This window comes from Argopecten irradians, chromosome 1 (assembly GCF_041381155.1).
Source record: "Argopecten irradians isolate NY chromosome 1, Ai_NY, whole genome shotgun sequence".
NCBI classification, from domain to species: Eukaryota; Metazoa; Mollusca; class Bivalvia; order Pectinida; family Pectinidae; genus Argopecten; species Argopecten irradians.
This window is the reverse complement of record NC_091134.1, coordinates 32,157,820-32,180,720: the sequence shown is the minus strand read 5'-3', so window position 1 is coordinate 32,180,720 and position 22,901 is coordinate 32,157,820. Positions and strand designations below refer to the sequence as shown.

Here is a 22,901-nt window from a genome sequence, read left to right as displayed (position 1 = left end):
ATCACGTCATCTATAGAATATAAGCACGTGAAGCGATTGCTGGATTCGCTGGAAATTGCTGGATCACTCGCTGGATAATCTCTAACCAACATCAATAATCATACAAAACAATGTTTATCTTCTATAAACATTAATACACGTAATATAACTCTAATAACTCACTTTTCCTTCACATCACACGTTCAAAACATCGTCTGCAACAACCGGAAGCACTAGCAATACAAAATACGAAACTAATTATAAGCTATCGGCTAGCTCCGCAGCTGTCATAACAATAATGGCTGCACCCTGTAGCAGAAACATGTGCTTCAATACATCGATTACTTGACATCTTTACACAATAAACAGACCTCGTAAGTAATCAGTTATCAGTAGTAGCATCTATCTATCTATCAACCGTAAGTGATACATCCTTATCATAAATAGATTTAACTGCATACACTGACAAAACATCGTGTTGTCACATTACCCCCCTCTTAACGTGTTCAATGTCCCCATGAACACGAAATATAACAAAAAATTAGATGTAGCTAGGAGTAAAGCACTGGCATATAGGACTACACAAAATTACAAATGAGTCCTAGTTTTAACTGAAACTGATGAAGAAAACAATACAAATTATTGTTACATTGTATACATGTATCTCACTATCACTTCCTCAATACAGGTAATTATTTTAACTTGGCGGCAATTATTTTAACAGTGCAGTTATCAATTGCAATTGACAGTTGATGTAAAAGTGAGCCTCATATATTTCCATTAAAAGTCTTTTCACCACCAAAATTGTTCTTTCTTGTAGGAATCCAACCAGTAGCAGCAGTTTTCTCTCCAGTGGAGTTATATGTACCAAAGGTTCCACCATATGCATGTTGTCCAAAACAAAAGTCCCTGGAATGACTAAAGTCATTTCTCCCTCGGTACCATTGCTGTCCATACATGGAATTTCCTTGTCCTCCTAACCTTTGACCATCCATATTACAATTCTGAGACTGGTTTCTCAATGGGCAATTACGGGAAATATGTCCAACTTCATTACAGGTGTAACATCTTCTGTCATCCAAATTTGTGGGCATCTTGTTCATCCTACTCGTGATTTGTTCACATGCCTTCACCAATATATCCTTCATTTCATCATCAACTCCCTCAGCACTCTGACTTTCATTACTGACTTCAGTTCTCTGTTTGTTCTTCTCCTTATTTACAGTATTCACAGCCCTGACTGAGTTATGGTTCTTGATAAAGTCCTCATCCTGCCATTCATCTTCACTTGCATCTGAGCATTGTTCAACTTCAACTTTTCTCATCTTTCTGGCATTCTGATCATCATCTTCTATTCTACGATTAGGCATTCTCTTCGTTTCTTATATAATTCACAACATGGAATACAGCTTCATCAATGTTCTTAGGGTCTTTATGAAATTCGACTTCAAAACTTGCCTTTTCATTGTATACACCATCAAAGAATTTTCTGAGTAAATCTTCGGTCCTAGTATATGTATCTCTCCTTTTATGAGCTTTATCATACAGTCTCTTAAGTTCGGCTGCATATTCCTCTACAGACTCACTAGGTTTCTGATTTCTTCTGCTAAATTGAGCTGCATAGGTTTTCGATGACTCAATCACTCTGTATCTGTTATTAAGTTCTCGTACCAGTGTTTTATAGTTGTTACGCTCCCGTTTAGTAAGTTGATCAAACACAAAGTCTCCGGCTTTCCCCTGTAGTCTAGGTAATAGCTGATCCAGACGTTCCTCGTGTCCCCATCTACATCTGTCGGCTACAGTCTCGAACCTGCTTAACCATGTCTTCCAAGTCTCTTTATCTGTGAAAGGTGGAAGTCTAGTGTTGGTATTCCTTCCTGATCTGAAGCCATAGACATATCCACTCTCTGAATCAGTGTCTGTAGAATATCTGGAATTACCATTTCCCCTCCCCTCTTCATCTGAATAAGATGAACTGATCTCGCTGTAAGATCGATAACGGGAAGTTCTGGCAGATCTTCTTGGACTCCTCCCTCTAGGATGATCCAATTCCCTGGAAATGTATCCTTGGGTCTTCAAAGTTTCATGCATTCCTGTCACTGCCATTTTAATAGCTGTCAAACTGGTTTCAAATGTGGACTGCATGGCCATCATGGTTTCTGCCAAACACTTCAAGGTCTGGTTCAATGGTAAACCTTCTTCATTCCCTGTATCTTCAGTATTAATTTCTTTAGGTTTGTGAGAAAGAGCAATCCCTGCTGTCCCACGATCTTCATCAGTTGTAATGTCAGCTACAGCAACATTTTCTTCATCAGAAACATCTGTAAATGGGTCAGGTTGTCTTCTCCTGGATTGTCTGGTTCTTTTCCCAGGCATCTTTAAGGATTTTTGTTGCTCACTGCCAATTCAGTGGAATTGTTTAGGACACTGAAAACACAGTTTGTCCAAATTTACACCATTTCACTAGTGAAACACACCAGCTTTATGGAAATATGATACCACTCTTCATCAGTATGTGCCAATACTGATTTGAGGAAATTTACCCACTTACTAGTGAAATACACTAGTGTATGGAAGTTTGATAACCTCTCTTTACCAGCACGTGCCAATGCTGATATAAGGAAATTTATATAACCCACTTTGCCAGTGAACACACACTAGTCTGTGGAAACATACAAATATGTAACGAATCTTCTAAAATCTTCTAATGCAACTTCTCATATGATATACATCCAGTCTTCGGTAAACAATCTACTTCTATTATATAGGTAATACTTCAAATTCAGGATCTATGTCTCAAAATTCCAATCATATGATATGTCAGCTCTCGGATGTCTCATTTCTATCACCCGATGGCTGGCTTGTTACATCAACATCCAGTCTCTAAATAAATAAACAAAACAACATTTCGGACTAAGTAATATTTCTACTGAAATTTGTCATTTCTTACATTTCACGTTTGCCTTAGAAAATACATGGTGTCTGTATCAAAATAATCTGCCAAGAGCCTAAACCTCATTAGCACTTACAGTTAGAGCGATACATATCAGCTATTAACTCAAAATATGTGGACCTCAATCACATATCTGGCTAATCATAATATTTGACATTCCATAATTTCTAACAACAATCACAAAAATCTTCACATTTCCATTTTCCACCATTAGTCCATATAAAAAAATATTGTACATCATCACATATCAACAGTTAATGCTGATGATATAACTTCCTCTATTTCTCAAAAATCTCATATTCTCAAGAAAAACCACAAATTCAAGTTCTGTCTTCTCATTTCCCAGAATATCTATTGCTCACATAACTTCTCTTCACATATCTCCATTTCACATAACTTCTATATATTTCTCATAACTTCTCTTCACTTTGTAAAAAATAATAAACACTTGTTATACACCAGCAGTCTATATAAACCTCCGCAGCATATAAGTAAAATGTAAAACTGTGGCCATCAGCTCTACATCACTTAATGCAGGTTTAACTACAAAGTACATCACTGCTTTATAACCACATAGCTGTCCCAAAATACATGTATAGTTGGTTCACATTTTCTTCATAATTTCTTCACAGAAAACCAACTCCACATAAAAAAAATGGACTTATGTATTACCTATATGTAAATTATATCACACCATTTGACAGGCCTCAGTTGTCAGAATGATAATGACGCAAAGGCTTACACATACAGTATACATGTCGATAAGCATTACTTATAACTTTCATAGGCATATATACATACTAACCTATACATTAAAAAAAATCATGTACCTTCTCCATAAACATATATATACAAAAATAAATACTTTCACTCTGAAAGGTTGAATAGTACAGTAGATCTATATACCAATTGATATAAACCATATGTCGTCTACAGTACAGGTATCACAAAAAAAATTAATTAAAATACACCAAAAATACTAAATCTGCACATACATGTACTGAGTATACATATACTGGCAGGGCGACTACCGCTATGACCAAAAATATTATAATACCAAAAGCCTAAATACTATGAGGGACGACCACCAGTATCATCAAAAATATATTTAAAAAAAACCAAAACACCGGCGGGGACGACCGCCGCTGCCACCAAAAATACTATGTGACGGTCAAGTGGTCAGGACTCTGTATCCTGAACCGACTTGAAAATAACCAGTGGTAGCGCGGCTACCGCCACATAAGTATTTGAGGGGTAGAAGACTCCTGCCTAACTACCCTAACCATTGACGACTTAGTTACACCATAGTTTCACCTGAATAGTTCTTAAATCCTCTAAGAAACAACCAGGATTCCAAAATACAGATACAAACTTAGACATTTATTAATAAAGACACATAAATAAAGGTTCACAATATCAGCAATATTTCACCATCTCCAAACATACTCAAGATTCCATTCCAACTATCAATTGACATCTTCATTACAATCTAGACTTCACATCAATAAATAAATCTAATCCAATAACAACTGAGCCTAACGTAACAGTAACAGATGCATCTTTACAAAGTATTTCCAGCTTCTCAGTACCAAATAAATTCCTAAAATTAACATGAATAATCCCATAAATCCATCCCCACACATATAAACTACATGTAACATGATACACAAACATTACAAGCTCAGGAACCGAGGAAATCACCTCTCTGTCCATCGCTACACACTAACAACAACAAACAACCGACCTCGGACACAGACAGACGCAGACTGGCTGGTTTCAAAGATCACGTCATCTATAGAATATAAGCACGTGAAGCGATTGCTGGATTCGCTGGAAATTGCTGGATCACTCGCTGGATAATCTCTAACCAACATCAATAATCATACAAAACAATGTTTATCTTCTATAAACATTAATACACGTAATATAACTCTAATAACTCACTTTTCCTTCACAATCACACGTTCAAAACATCGTCTGCAACAACCGGAAGCACTAGCAATACAAAATACGAAACTAATTATAAGCTATCGGCTAGCTCCGCAGCTGTCATAACAATAATGGCTGCACCCAGTAGCAGAAACATGTGCTTCAATACATCGATTACTTTGACATCTTTACACAATAAACAGACCTCGTAAGTAATCAGTTATCAGTAGTAGCATCTATCTATCTATCAACCGTAAGTGATACATCCTTATCATAAATAGATTTAACTGCATACACTGACAAAACATCGTGTTGTCACATTACACCCCCCTCTTAACGTGTTCAATGTCCCCATGAACACGAAAAAATAACAAAAAATTAGATGTAGCTAGGAGTAAAGCATATAGCATGGTTGCATATAGGACTACACAAAATTACAAATGAGTCCTAGTTTTAACTGAAACTGATGAAGAAAACAATACAAATTATTGTTACATTGTATACATGTATCTCACTATCACTTCCTCAATACAGGTAATTATTTTAACTTGGCGGCAATTATTTTAACAGTGCAGTTATCAATTGCAATTGACAGTTGATGTAAAAGTGAGCCTCATATATTTCCATTAAAAGTCTTTTCACCACCAAAATTGTTCTTTCTTGTAGGAATCCAACCAGTAGCAGCAGTTTTCTCTCCAGTGGAGTTATATGTGCCAAAGGTTCCACTATATGCATGTTGTCCATAAGGAAAGTCCCTGGAATGACTAAAGTCATTTCTCCCTTGGTACCATTGCTGTCCATACACGGAATTTCCTCGTCCTCCTAGTCTTTGACCATCCATATTACAATTATGAGACTGGTTTCTCAATGGGCAATTATGGGAAATATGTCCAACTTCATTACAGGTGTAACATCTTCTGTCATCCAAATTTGTGGGCATCTTGTTCATCCTACTCGTAATTTGTTCACATGCCTTCACCAATATATCCTTCATTTCATCATCAACTCCCTCAGCACTCTGACTTTCATTACTGACTTCAGTTCTCTGTTTATTCTTCTCCTTATTTACAGTATTCACAGCCCTGACTGAGTTATGGTTCTTGATAAAGTCCTCATCCTGCCATTCATCTTCACTTGCATCTGAGCATTGTTCAACTTCAACTTTTCTCATCTTTCTGGCATTCTGATCATCATCTTCTATTCTACGATTAGGCATTCTCTTCGTTTCTATATAATTCACAACATGGAATACAGCTTCATCAATGTTCTTAGGGTCTTTATGAAATTCGACTTCAAAACTTGCCTTTTCATTGTATACACCATCAAAGAATTTTCTGAGTAAATCTTCAGTCCTAGTATATGTATCTCTCCTTTTATGAGCTTTATCATACAGTCTCTTAAGTTCGGCTGCATATTCCTCTACAGACTCACTAGGTTTCTGATTTCTTCTGCTAAATTGAGCTGCATAGGTTTTCGATGACTCAATCACTCTGTATCTGTTATTAAGTTCTCGTACCAGTGTTTTATAGTTGTTACGCTCCCGTTTAGTAAGTTGATCAAACACAAAGTCTCCGGCTTTCCCCTGTAGTCTAGGTAATAGCTGATCCAGACGTTCCTCGTGTCCCCATCTACATCTGTCGGCTACAGTCTCGAACCTGCTTAACCATGTCTTCCAAGTCTCTTTATCTGTGAAAGGTGGAAGTCTAGTGTTGGTATTCCTTCCTGATCTGAAGCCATAGACATATCCACTCTCTGAATCAGTGTCTGTAGAATATCTGGAATTACCATTTCCCCTCCCCTCTTCATCTGAATAAGATGAACTGATCTCGCTGTAAGATCGATAACGGGAAGTTCTGGCAGATCTTCTTGGACTCCTCCCTCTAGGATGATCCAATTCCCTGGAAATGTATCCTTGGGTCTTCAAAGTTTCATGCATTCCTGTCACTGCCATTTTAATAGCTGTCAAACTGGTTTCAAATGTGGACTGCATGGCCATCATGGTTTCTGCCAAACACTTCAAGGTCTGGTTCAATGGTAAACCTTCTTCATTCCCTGTATCTTCAGTATTAATTTCTTTAGGTTTGTGAGAAAGAGCAATCCCTGCTGTCCCACGATCTTCATCAGTTGTAATGTCAGCTACAGCAACATTTTCTTCATCAGAAACATCTGTAAATGGGTCAGGTTGTCTTCTCCTGGATTGTCTGGTTCTTTTCCCAGGCATCTTTAAGGATTTTTGTTGCTCACTGCCAATTCAGTGGAATTGTTTAGGACACTGAAAACACAGTTTGTCCAAATTTACACCATTTCACTAGTGAAACACACCAGCTTTATGGAAATATGATACCACTCTTCACCAGTATGTGCCAATACTGATTTGAGGAAATTTACCCACTTACTAGTGAAACACACTAGTGTATGGAAGTTTGATAACCCTCTTTACCAGCACGTGCCAATGCTGATATAAGGAAATTTATATAACCCACTTTGCCAGTGAACACACACTAGTCTGTGGAAACATACAAATATGTAATGAATCTTCTAAAATCTTCTAATGCAACTTCTCATATGATATACATCCAGTCTTCGGTAAACAATCTACTTCTTTTATATAGGTAATACTTCAAATTCAGGATCTATGTCTCAAAATTCCAATCATATGATATGTCAGCTCTCGGATGTCTCATTTCTATCACCCGATGGCTGGCTTGTTACATCAACATCCAGTCTCTAAATAAATAAACAAAACAACATTTCGGACTAAGTAATATTTCTACTGAAATTTGTCATTTCTTACATTTCACGTTTGCCTTAGAAAATACATGGTGTCTGTATCAAAATAATCTGCCAAGAGCCTAAACCTCATTAGCACTTAACAGTTAGAGCGATACATATCAGCTATTAACTCAAAATATGTGGACCTCAATCACATATCTGGCTAATCATAATATTTGACATTCCATAATTCCTAACAACAATCACAAAAATCTTCACATTTCCACTTTCCACCATTAGTCCATATAAAAAAATATTGTACATCATCACATATCAACAGTTAATGCTGATGATATAACTTCCTCTATTTCTCAAAAATCTCATATTCTCAAGAAAAACCACAAATTCAAGTTCTGTCTTCTCATTTCCCAGAATATCTATTGCTCACATAACTTCTCTTCACATATCTCCATTTCACATAACTTCTATATATTTCTCATAACTTCTCTTCACTTTGTAAAAAATAATAAACACTTGTTATACACCAGCAGTCTATATAAACCTCCGCAGCATATAAGTAAAATGTAAAACTGTGGCCATCAGCTCTACATCACTTAATGCAGGTTTAACTACAAAGTACATCACTGCTTTATAACCACATAGCTGTCCCAAAATACATGTATAGTTGGTTCACATTTTCTTCATAATTTCTTCACAGAAAACCAACTCCACATTCCCCGCCTTGCGTGTCGAAGAATCGTAAAAATTTGACAAGAATTTGTGTCAGTGTTGATCCCAGAAGGTATTGATAGATGTAGTGATACCTATCTGGTGTATACAAACACATTTATCACCAGTTCACCTTACAGGTATACAGTACACACCAGATGGTTAGGGAACTTCTGGTCAGCTACTAACAAACTTTATCATATATTGGCCCAAGGACTACTGGTCTGCAGTTAGTAAAAAACCTTCATCATTTATTGGAGCAATGACTTCTGGTCACTTTAAAACAATGCTTAGTTATATATTCCTAATCTAATGCTTCAGAGGTAAAAACCATGACCAGAATCAATTATAAAAACACTACAGTATGTGAAACACAGGAAACAACAATGGACATAGCTGCAGGTAAACAATAGACAGAATTACAGGTAAAATTGATGCTAAGAATTCCAAGTAAAACAATTGGAAGGATTGCAGGTAAAAACAATGCCAAGAGTTGCTGGAAAAATCATACTTTGAATTGCAGGTAAATGCAATGATTGGAATTACTGGTAAAACCAATACTCAGAATTGTACGTAAAACTATAAATGCAACACAATAAGATATCACAAATAGAATGATGCCGAGGTAAAAACAATGGGTAGAACTGCAGGTAACAAAATGGTTAAACCCATAATATAAACTGACGGCGATGTTTTGTCCGGTAATAACCTCCTGTTGCAGCGATTGTTGTCAGTTTAAAATGAATGATTGGATCCCGTACAGAATACATAATTACAGAGTTCAAATGTCCACGTCCAGGCAGAGGTTAGAAAGTCGTTCATCGTATCAATTACCGTGTAATATTACAAGGCCTGAAATTGACCATGAACGCCGTTCTCTTGCTGGTACCAATCAGCGACTTCTGGCACGGGTTCAAGCTGCGACCGTAATCATCTTTGTTTGAGAGGTTCGAACAGAAAACGCTATCTAAAGCAAGCTGTCAAAATTTGTCAGGCTTATGGCTAGCTTTCCTAAAGCTTTCAGTAAATGCAGACAAAAGTAAACTGGCACAAAGCATATAAGGTTTGGGTTCCATGGGCAAAAAAGAAAAAGGATCAAGGATTTTTTGAAGAAATCAATTTTCAGTCTGCAGTTTACCTGTACAGAAGACGAAGGATCATGATAATTATCCTAGTGGAACCAACTATACCGCCAATGACTACATGCTACCACAACATCGACAGATGGTATTCTCTGGGTATTATCATGAAAAGCTGAAGAACTCGGTTCTACTAAATTTTATTAATACCAGCATACTATATGTATACTATGACACTGACTGTCTGGGGACCTTGGTAATCTACATTCATCAACATTTAATTATGAAATAATAATATAAACATTATATTGATATGTGAATATTTAATGATGTAAGAATTAATTTGAAATTAAGATTATTAATTAAAATTTTAACCTTATGAAAATCATCTGACAATATCATAATCAATTCATACACTAGAAGGTTAAAACAAACTCCACACTGAGCTTTAACTTGATTCTTCATGAGAGAAATATTAATGAAATCTTTGATTGATTGAACTGGTGTCATATTTTTTGAAGCTGAACCTTTTTGGTCTACCGAGACGCTGTCAGTTCAAGGAGATTCGAAGAGAAGATGATTTATAGATAAAATGTGTCTTGTGTTATTACTTTTATAACATTTAGCAGACCTCTTTTTTATCATGTCCGATAAAACAGGACAAATCCTGCGGCCTTTTAGCACTTACACCACTTTAAATTACCTTCCTGACATATGTGGTATGCTGTTTATGTTATCTTGTATCTTAAGTTAGACTCATCCACTCAAAAGTCATGTTCAATAACTTAAATCTTTTCAGGGGGAAATATATTTATAATTTGAAGAAATTCTAAACAAAAACTAATTAAGGTGTCAATTTACCTGTAATTAGAGTTTAAGACAAGTGAGAATGGCATACCTGGGCCGCGGAGGATGAGGATTCTCGTAGTTGAAGATCATCGTTAGGGAAGCGTTTCTGTATGCTATCCATTCTGAGGTTTTCGGGGCTCGTTCCAAATTCGTCCTCATGATCTCTCACCATCTGAAACAATGATCAGTAGAAATGATAGACTCTGTCCCAGAACTTCTAAATCGTTTTGTGAACAAGGTTCATCGGGGTCACGAACCTGTCATTTTCAGCGGTATAAAATGGCATCTCAGTACCACACCAATCTACTGCTCATTTGACATTTGTACATGGTGAAGGTCAGATTTAACCGAGGTATCACATTTTGCTTATTCAACATTATTGGATTTAGCAGGTAGCTGTGATAGATATGGTTTCTCCATACAATATGGTTATGGTAATCTCTATATTCTATCACCTATTCTCTCTCTGGAATTCTTAATATTCTCATAATCTAATATGGTAAAACCTGTCTTAGCAACCCCCTCTGTATAAAGAGCACCTGCATAATAAGACCACTTTCTTGGTTTGATATTAAAGGTTTTCTATAAAGATCTTTTCCATGTCCGTTTGGTGGTCTTTATAGACAGGTTTTACTGTACACAAAAGCAAATTTCAACTAGTTCTGCAGGCTTTGGGAATATTCAAAATAAATATTTAAAATTTTACATATATATAGCCTTTTAAAAATGGTTTTTTTATGGTACATCATCTGTAATAAATAATGTCAGTAAAATTTCAAATCAATTTCTCGAAATAAAAAGCACAAATTGAAGTTGAAACCTTTTCTTTCACCATTATGTAATATATGTAAAATATTGACTTTTAAGTTTGTTTTGAAAATTCTGTACCTAGTCACAAGTAATTGAAACAAATCATGGGTGAAACAACAACAAATTTAAGGTAACTTACCGGTGTAAACAAAGACACAGGTCAGCGATCTTTAATTAAAATGAACCTTAATTACTGGAATTTATTATGTACTTGTTGAATAGATATCATCACCTGTCATATGTACCAGAAATATCGTACAAATCTGTCAATAAACACGGACTTAACCAATGTCAGATACCTATCAGAACAAACTTGCGTCACAATGCAATATTTAGTTTTATGTCTGTTTACTTAGCACTCTACGGATGTGATATACACGGAGATCCCCCGCACAGAATGTCTGCTGTGTTTACAAAGTGTACAATTCTCTGTAAAAAACAATGAAATTGTAGCAAGGAGATATTGCACCCGACTTCATAGAATCAGCGGTGTATACCCGACAAGGGGGCCATGCAGGTTTATGCACACAGATTTGTACTTAATGTATACAGGTGTCTGTGTGTTTTAGCCTAATTAGGTTTTCTAGGGATGAGCAGCTAATACAGGTATGGCGTACCTGTTAGATATACCTGTAGTGTACCTGTTACGAACCTGGTCACAGCATACCTGTGTGGGTCCATTAGAGTACTCAAGGGAAGGAGAGATGCCCAGATAGCCGACCAATACTTGTAACTGGCCTTTGTAGCACTGCACTCAATTGTCCACATACAACAGTCAGTGCACCAATTGAGTTTAAAAACACAAGTCATGCACTTTTGAAAGTCATGTACTTTAATAACTTCAGGACGCCATATTCCCCTACGACTTCATATAACCACGCTAGGACTTAATTTGTATTGATATTTTCTGTCTGGAGCTTTGTGAAATAAACAATGCGAGACAATATGACAATGAAATGTTTGATTACAATTTGTGTTCACAAATTACGTACCATATTGTTCCCAATATAACACAGTTTAATTTCTCTGTGTGTTTTCTTGATTTGTTTCTAATGACTAATTTAAACGGTATTTAAAAGTTTTTTCACACATAAATATATTATTTATAGATGTTTACCTGTCGTTAGTAAAACCCTCAGGTATACCGAGTTGTAGTACAGGTATATTGCCGTGTTCTCTCATTAAATCAGCGATATAGAAAAAACATTGACATATTGACTTGTAGCATAAAATCTCAACCACGGTTTAAAGCAACACAATATTGACTTTATCCAAAGTGTGTTGGACAATCGTAACAATACCTTCTCCAAAACCTTTAAAAGTCATAAATCTTGGTCAAAATACTAAAAAATCTTACTAGATACATACAAATCATCAGTTTAAAGTGTGGCTTAATTGACAGGACAAGTTTTCACATTTATAATATTAACGTAGGTTTATTGTCTCCCGATCATGGGTTTGCACCCAGGAACGCTATCAAATTGACACATTATCTACATCGGAGACATTGACAACAGAAATTAATCTGACAGGTCGGCATCATATTTTAATTACAAGTAAAATTTACGAAACAAATTTCATTTTTCGTTAATATCATTTCTGATAAATTATGCATGAAGTGTCTATATCATATCAAAATCTGTAACTAAATTGATTTTCCTCTCAATCAAACTTTAATTTAAGTGTTAAGCCAACAAAGAAAAAAAGAAAGTGTTGAAAATTCTTTTGATTAAGCAACGAAAATTGATACTATGTATTCTAACATTCTGTGGATAGGTGTCAAATTCACATTCCCAGTTTCATGTTACTGACGGGCTGTGTCTCTGAAATATCACCCACCATGACCTAAATTGTCTCTATCCATTCTCATGAACTCTAAAATACTGTCACTTTGCCAAGATTCACTCTTACTACAAACCAGAAAATTTTGTGGTTGTATTGGCTTACATAAAATATGTAAATGAAGGACTCGGAGATCGTACAACCTGAACAAATCACCAGTAATTTTGACTAATTTTGACCTCCGTATTCGTATTCTACACAATGTAGATGCATAGAATTCATGCGGTTCCTAAATGAATGTCTGCATATCTTATAATCCTAACCTTTCACAATCAATTAGCATGCATCTTATTAACAAAAAGCCACTAACAAGAAGGAAAGATTTTAGTCTCCGTTTGGCTGAAAGGGTAAATGATTCATGTCTCAATGTTTTCTACCCAACGAGAATTGTCACATATTTGAACCTTTTTCCTCTGCATTTTTAATTGGGTGGATATTTTGTCTAACCTTTTATAAACTTTGTAAATCTGTTTTACCTTAGGAGTTGATTTTAAATTCATTTCTTGCATGACATGTCACATGTGTTTCGTTTCTCACCAAACCTGTATCTACTCCATTATAACATGGGCCTACCCTAATTTTTACAATGGACCAGCCTGTTTATGCAGCTTTGGAAGGAGCCATTTTACTAAGTAGGTAATGTAGGATATTATGGTATGCTTACCTACATTAATGACATTTATATTTAGGGTAATGTCACCGGGCTCTAGGAGAATCTGACATATGGCCTCACAAACACAAAAAACATTTTTGAATTGGAAATATAACCCTTTTACGTATGCAATATAAAATCCAGTCTATCTGATCGGTGGAGTGAGAGGGAACCCTTGAGTTGTCTTAAATTTCACATCTAAATGGCTTCCTTAACTGGCCGTAATACACACTATCAACTACCTTAACAGGTAGTTTCATGAAATATTTTGAGGGTAAAAATAGAGATTTGACGATAAAACGTATTGTTATGTGAGTAGGTTATGACAGGCTGGTTTGTTAAGATTGTACAGTGGTTCTATAATCACGTGTCCATATACCTAATAGTAAAGCTGGACTTCATTCTGTCACAGGAAACCCTATCTGATAACCAAGTTCTAGTCCTTAATCAGAATTTCCCATGTAGAAATGATCCTAGTCGAGTTGACATATTTTTTTGCCCCAGCGACCCTAAGGTTCGTAATTAACTGTCATTGATACCTATGAAGTCGTGCTTGATCTGCATCTCAAACAGGGCTTTAATGTCATGATTAATTCAAAGGGCATTTAAGACAAAGTCAAGTTGACCAAAACAAGTTTGACCTACAACCTTTGTGTTTAATTTCTTTGACCTATAAAACAAAGGACTACCTTAGGTGGACAATGAATGGAGCGACTCAACTCAAAGTTTCATTGATAATAGTCTGTTTCATCTCCCACTGTGGGTCACACACCCTCAATCCAGAAATAACTTTTCTATCTTTATTCAGTTAAATGTTTGTTGATGACCATCTTCAAAAAGATTTTATGTTTCAATTTACATACGGAAATCTGTTACAAGAAACATATTCTTTGAATCAATGTGAATGAACAATCTCCATAAAATTTATCGATCATCTACTTAGAATTCAACATAGGAAAGTATAGGGGAGTATAAAATAAATTAACTACAAATACAAGTGTTCCTAAATCCAGCCATGCATCCAATTGAACAAGTTTAGACATTTGTTAACTTTCCTAATGCAATCCTGGGCCAGATGATCTAGAGAATGATGAAACTTGCTCGAGATTATAAAGATCAAATTACATCTAAGTTATAGAAACTCTCACTTTGATCACCATTCTATCAATATTGTTTTAGTGTTACTTTATGAGGCTGCGTTATGTTGGCGAAATATACTATTATAGTGCTACCTCATTGAAATATACTGCAACATACATACAGAACATCCCATCTGGTCAGAAAAAACACTTTTTAATCAAAATTTCTCACAGAAAGACAATATGATTGCTTCAGAAGAACCAAGTCTAAATAAACTTATTCAATTTACAACGTTAGGAAAACAAGCAATTAATTATTCTTGTTGAATGAATGGAAGCAAGGAAGAGGTCTCAAGTTGGGAGGAAAACAGGGAGAAACCCAAGTGGTCATGCAGTTAGGTCATGTTTGAATGAGGATGAGAAATTGGTCATGGAGCTGACCTCCAAACCTATAGTCATGTAAGGACATTTAAGATTATTTTTGGACAAGGAAATTATACTTTTTAAAATATATTTTCTTAAATAAAGGCTAGGTAAAGAATGGATTACCATAATTTGCGATAAATATGATAGAATCTATCTGACAGTTAATGACTCTGTTCTGACTATTAAACACAACATTCCTAATCAAGCTAACTCTCCAGTATATATATATACAAATCTGACCTTCAAACTTTGAAGTATAACAGTGGCATCATTCTGACAGTGGGTGTCACACGGCTTCCTCCAATCAACATATTTTATACATATTTCTTTCACAGGTTCCATAAAACATGCAAATCAGTTTAATTTTGGACATAAAACAAATCTCTTTGGTTTGTCTGATGTTTCGTTAAACTGTTCCGTATGTTTGATCTGACATTATTAACCTGTAGTAATGAGGGTTCATAAATCTGTATGTTAACCTCTATAAAAATTAGCTATAAAAATTCAATAAATAAATCCTCTAAGCCAAAATTTCTAATAAGACTTAAAGGATTTTTATATCATATTGGAATAATGATGATTAATACCATGTTTGCTTAAATAGAATTTCATTATTTAGAGAAAATTTGTCATTTTAAACAGGTTTTTTTTAATTCAAATACGGTAAGAGCTTTAATGATGGCTTATGTGAATTTTCGATTGTTCCTAAAACAATTTCATCTATCACAAAATACCACCCTCCTAACCACCTTTGGTGGCTGTGAATGCATATGGGCTAGTACAATCTTATTTTTTTTTCTTATATTCAAAATATGTATTCCAGTTTTTACTGTTACCATGGCAACAGATTAAATTCTTTTTGCTATAATTTGAAGGAAGTCATCTTATGGGTTTATCAGAAAAAACCAGTAAGCTTGTTTTGACATTCCAACTTTAAGAACCGGTTGATTTTCTTGCTAAATAATAGGTTATCATAATTAGTACTAATTTTATCAATCACTTATATAACATAACCTTAATAAATGATCACTCACCTTCTTGACCCTTGCATGTGCCCTGTAGAGGTCATCATAATCCGGATGACCATGGTCAGTCTCGTCCAGGAGGTCACTCAGGTACTTATCATACTCAGGTATTCTCTGTACCTTTAAAGAGAACAAAAGGATGATGAGTATACCTGTCAGGTGAGAACAGATCTCATTACTCAGGTAAGTGACCCTACCCACCCATCTTACATGTAGGTTAGTCCCTGGGGACAACATTTAATGTGGTGTGTTTTTCATTTAAGGTCCAATTCTGGGACTATCATATAGTGACGATTTGTTTAAGATCTAGAAAAGATCACAGGTAAAAATCCATTTAACAATGTGACATAGGTTAACGCTTCCAATACACAATACTCTTCAGGTAATTTCTTCGTCAAATTGAATACATTTGTTTTATCTTGTCGTTACATTTCTTCAAAGGAAGATGAGTCTGTATCTCTATTGCCCATTGTAGACGGAAAAAAAAAGAAAAATAATTTGACTACTTTCCCTACAGAGAGAGTTGAAAATTAATAAAATTCTAATATGAATATGATGTATGTGTATTCATTGGCGTCAGTCCAAGTAACATATATCATTTAAAATATTCATTGGCTACACACATTTGAAATAATCATACAATTTGTCATTTATTGGAAAACAAATAAATGTATATCTGAATATATAGTTTACACACTTAAGGCTGTTGAAATCGCACCACCTGGCCGGAAAAGTCACCTAAAGGATGACAGATCTAGCTGTTTATTGTGGAATCTTCATCGCACAAACTCGATACAAATTGATGACAACAGGTGCATATGTTTCATCAGGATGTTTTTTTACATGGAGAGAATCGTGGTAAAGTCACCTTAAAATTGTGATCATATATTCATCAACAGGATGTGTGCTAATGAACACAAAATTCCACAGATATCAGTATACTTTGTCAAAGCATGCATGACAAATATCGAAGAACATCTTACCGATATCAAAACCTCAATGTTCAGTAATTTTGTCATATTGAGTGAATGTATGATCCCACAAAACCACAAAGTTATAGAGATCCTCTGTACTAGAAACTTAAATTATATCATGCATGTATGTTTCTACCTGTAATGTATAAAGCCCCAATAAAGAAATCTCAAACTCATTCAAACAATCATTCATTTAGTTTGATGTTTTACTCGGTCCATTTCTGGTTTGATTTTGTTTTCAACAACAGCTGTTTTTTAACATAGATGTTGTAAATAACTGGTAAAGCAAATTCGGAGATAATCACTTTATAAACACTTTTTTTCTGATTTCATCTCCATGACAACAGTACATCAAATCCAATGAGCGAAAAACAAATAACAATCTGATGAACACTTGGCCCCTCCTATATTACATATTAATTAGTTGATCAATTAACTAATCAATTAATTAATAACTCACCCATTTCTTAACAGCAAACCATCCCCTCCTTGTTTGAGCATCCATATCATATAGGTGTTATACCTTAAGTCCCAATTACTGACACAGACATTGTAATGATCCAGAGAATCCCTAGGTCCATATATATCCTCAAACACAGTGAACTATCCTCAACATGTAAGACTCCAGTAAGGACACTACATCACCGCTATGTGACAAGTGATGTTTACTGCAGTTATATTGCTATGTTGCATGGCCCTAAATGAACAAGGGTACAACACCTAAATGAGGAACTGCATCCTCAATCATCGAGAGTATAACACAAAATAAGACATTGTAACATAGCAATTAGGGATGGTCCTCCCTCAATTACTAATTAATAATTTACAAGAAAATAAGAATAGTCCTCAAGCAAGTACTGTAGATTTAGGGTAAAACACAGAGGAAATTGCCAAGGTCCTTATAATTAGCACTAAAGCCACAGGCACAACTTTTCGAAAGCAAAAAAAAAAATGTTATGAAGCCTCCTTGAGTACCAAAAGGTACAACACTATCCAGACGCTAGCACAACTTGAAAACAATCTGAATAGGCACAAGCATAACTTAGCACGTAAAGTTATTAAAACAATATCCTGTTGATGCCCCGGTGATGCTCATGCGGCAATGAGAGTGGCATAGCACCACCAGCTGATTATAAACTGCCAAATGATAGAGCAGTGTAGACACACACACCAGGGCTGTATAGGTAAAACACACGGTGATTAGTTAATCCTATCCTCTTAGTCCGTCCTAAGTCAAGTCCTCCTAGTCCATCCTAAGACAGGGTGGAGATCACCTATATTGACAGAGCTAATCCCTCCTCAGATCACGGCTGAGATAGAGACAAAGCTGAGGCATTAAGTCATGGACTGGACCGAGAAACGATACCACCATGTCACGTCATGGAGGGGACACGGCATGATGATACTATCGCAGAATTAACTCGACACTTACTACACCTCCAGCCAAACAAATTTATTCACCATAGGTGGGGAATGCAAATTAGTTATTCATATATATGACACATTAAAAAATCTCATTCACAATACAGCTTGATCAGAGAAAGCCATTAGGTATTTTCAGGTTTTTTTTAACACGGCAGGAATTTACATTGTTGTAATTGTCGTACGAGATATAGGTACAGCATGACATTAATATTCTATAATGTAATAAACTTGTGTGTGCGTAAAATCTGGTCCATTTCATAGCGGCTATTCAGCTTATGCAATTACTGTTATACAAGTTAACTGGAGCAGAACTGAACATTCCAATATTCATTTTTATCTATGGTTATTTTATAAGTTTCCTGATAATATTTCACCATGTGGGAGGTTGATTGGGGAACATTAATCCACCTTAATCTGCGCGAAACTTTCAACAACATACCGATAATCACCATATTTGGGATGATATTGATTTTATTTTGTCTTTAGTTAAACCAAGGCATCAGTGATTTTACCGTATCTGTTCAGGCGTGAAATTGAAACAGATTAAACTTATAAATATTACATATGGGTAATAAGCATCACAGAACGAGAAACAGAATAATTAAAAGGAATGAAGGGACAGAATTGTATATATAATGGTACTTCCTCCAGATACTTAAACTTTTACGGCTTGATTATGTCAGAGTTTAATTCGTCTGAAACCCCACTTGGTTCCAAAGTTTCATCTATTCATTCATGCATATACAAAAATGTACATGAAAAATCTTCTTTTCTACCAACCTTAAGTCTAATTACGTAAGTATAAAAGAGAATTTTTAACAAATCCCCAAGTTAATGGGTGTTTTATTCAACAGTACTCTGAAAACGCCTAATTGTTTACCTTTTATTTGTCTATATATCAACCACTGTGCTAAGAAATATCCAACCTGCCTATAATGACCACTGAAGTCAGAGAACTTTCACCTATTTATACTAGATAATGTATTCAGTGAACTCCTGTCTATTATAACCAATGTATTCAGTTAACTTCTGTCTATTATGACCAATGTATACAGTTAACTTCTGTCTATTATGCACACCGTATTCAGTAAACTTCTACCTGCCTATAATGACCACTATATAGTGACCCTTCCACCTGTCTATAACGACCACTTTATTCAGTGAACTCCTGTCTATTATAACCACTGTATTAAGAGAACTCCTACCTGTCTATAACGACCAATGTATTCAGTTAACTCCTGTCTATTGAGAACACTATTCAGTAAACTTCTACCTGCCCGTAATGATTACTGTATAGTGAAGTCCTACTTGTCTATAATGACCACTGTATAGTGGACTCCTACCTGTCTATAATAACCACTGTATAGTGGACTCCTACCTGTCTATAATGACCACTGTATATATAGTGGACTCCTACCTGTCTATAATAACCACTGTATAGTGGACCCCTAGTTGTCTATAATGACCACCGTATATATAGTGGACACCTACCTGCCTATAATGACTACTTTATAGTGGACTCCTACCTGTCTATAATGACCACTGTATAGTGGACTTCTACCTGCCTATAATGACCACTGTATAGTGGACTCCTAACTGCCTATAATGACCACTGTATAGTGGACTCCTACCTGTCTATAATGACCACTGTATAGTGGACTCCTAGTTGTCTATAATGACCACTGTATAGTGAACTCCTAGTTGTCTATAATGACCACTGTATATATAGTGGACTCCTACCTGCCTATAATGACTACTTTATAGTGGACTCCTACCTGCCTATAATGACCACTGTATAGTGGACTCCTACCTGCCTATAATGACCACTATATAGTGGACTTCTACCTGCCTATAATGACCACTGTATAGTGGACTTCTACCTGCCTATAATTACCACTGTATAGTGGACTCCTAACTGCCTATAATGACCACTGTATAGTGGACTCCTACCTGTCTATAATGACCACTGTATAGTGGACTCCTACCTGTCTATAATGACCACTGTATAGTGGACTCCTACCTGCCTATAATGACCACTGTATAGTGGACTCCTACCTGCCTATTATGACTACTGTATAGTGGACTCCTACCTGTCTATAATGACCACTGTATAGTGGACTCCTACCTGCCTATAATGACCACTGTATAGTGGACTCCTACCTGTCTATAATGACCACTGTATAGTGGACTCCTAGTTGTCTATAATGACCACTGTATAGTGACCTCCTACCTGTCTATAATGACCACTGTATAGTGGACTCCTACCTGTCTATAATGACCACTGTATAGTGGACTCCTACCTGCCTATAATGACCACTGTATAGTGGACTCCTACCTGCCTATAATGACCCCTGTATAGTGAAATCCTACCTGCCTATAATGACCACTGTATAGTGGACTCCTACCTGCCTATAATGACCCCTGTATAGTGAAATCCTACCTGCCTATAATGACTACTGTATAGTGAAATCCTGCTTGTCTATAACAACCATTTTATTTAACGAACTTTCACCAGCATCTGTGAGACTTATAACTACAGGTGTGACCTAAGCCTCATGATGTACTTCATTAAGTCACGCTACTCATTGATATATACGGGTAGAGTAGAACAGAAAGATCCCGGACAGGGATGGGTTTACGGGGAGCTTGTCCCACTTACAAAAACAGGCCATGTATATAAATACTCCACATAATTGTGGTTCGGGTGTGCTTTATAACCAAAAACAGCCACCAAATGTTGTACTCAGAATATTAAATAGCTGGTTATATAGGTATTTAACTATCAGCTATCCCGCCAGACACAAGACAGAAAACAGGCCCACCCATGGCTGGTCAGACTAACTCTGATAGAGCAATTACCACCATCCTGATATAGGCCAGCTACACCGATTGTACAGTCACCTGTATCTAAAAACAATTAGCCAGTGATTGGTCAGTTACATATAGAATGACCTCCAAGATTTGAAGGTCATTTATATATATAGAATATATAGACAAGGATTAAGCGGCTTTTAATAGCCTTAGTATGAGGAAGGACGGATCGTGTAATCCTAAACCTAAAGAGATCAACAATTGTGTTATCATACATGTCCGTGATTTCGACCAGCTTCCCAGACAAAACCTGAGGAGTTAGACAAGGAAGCTTTTTATAGCCCTGACTGTCTATAATCAATACAGAACTAGAGACAAAGACAGCCTTTTATCTCTAAACAAAAGATTTGTTTCTCATTATTTTTGGATATTTCCCTGTAATATATTGAAAGCTGATATCTTTGACATGTGCAGCCATTTTTATGGTATCTAAAGCTACAAAAAGGCTTTAATCATTTTGAGGGAGGAGATATTTGTGGTTCGCCTATTAAACAATTATATCATTCATGGCTCGATAACAGCCAAGAAACAATGACAGATTTTTGCACAAGACCATTCCATATTACACAGTATCAATCTATATACTGTAAAAGCTTAGCGGTATAATCTTATTTCAGCACATATATCACACAAAATTGACCAAAGACATAATAAAGCAAATCTCATTTTCTTTTCTGTGTATGATATAGCAATTTCAATATAGCATTCAATATTAACACAACCCTTATTATTTGTATATGGTGGATGGAGATTATATTGTGGATGGAGATTTCTGATCGTTTTGTATATATCACACGCTGGATACTTAATTAAGCCATCCCATGTCACAAGTTGTAATCTGTCTGGACAAACATGGGGTCTAGTTCTCGACCTTAGGACCAATACAACCAAGAAGGCGTCTAAAAAATGAACCCTCTGTTGGCCAGACCAAGTTGTTGATTACAGGTGACATAATCTTACCTGAACAGGTGGTCAGATTCCCTGCCGCTGGACAAAGCTAATCCCTGGGAATTAGTCTGGGTATAATCCCTTGGGTACTATATAGTGTAGTTATACATATGACAGACCCGTTATAGGAACATGTTTAAGATGTTACGGTACCGCTATCTCACGATCCTGTAGTGCATCCTATCTATATATTATCTAGGGTGGGACTCTTCCCTGAATCAAGATACAGGTATCTATTATTATCTACCTCTGATAATTAACGTAGATATAGAGTAGTGAGAGCCACACACTGGATTACTAGATAATATCCTTATTAGGTTGTGTGATGGGGGATATAGACACTAATAGGATATTTATTCTAAATATGGAAATCTTATGATAAGCGGTCAATCTAAATAGCCTGTCATAAATATGGAAATATTTCTACAATGTAAATAACAAAACCATTTTAAGGAAAGGTGGATACAGAAACGTGACATTTTATCTTTGTACTTCCTGGGATACATTCCAGAGTTCTTGTCTCAAAATCACTGATTCAACATTAGCATTCCATTACCAATATTTGAAAAAAACTTTTAATGCTAACAAAAAAGTTAAATAAGTTAAAGTCTTAGGCAAA

At 35.8% G+C, this 22,901-nt stretch overlaps 1 protein-coding gene across 1 annotated transcript in view; it reads right to left on the bottom strand.

Moving 5' to 3' along the window:
• LOC138324407 (serine-rich adhesin for platelets-like) overlaps positions 1-22,901 on the bottom strand; it is a 199,287-nt gene that overhangs the window by 41,955 nt on the left and 134,431 nt on the right. The window contains exons 9-10 of the mRNA XM_069269482.1: positions 16,074-16,184; positions 10,280-10,402 (exon numbers count right to left, since the gene is read on the bottom strand). Of these exons, the coding sequence (XP_069125583.1) occupies positions 10,280-10,402; positions 16,074-16,184 (234 nt within the window). The remainder of the gene's footprint in view (positions 1-10,279; positions 10,403-16,073; positions 16,185-22,901) is intronic.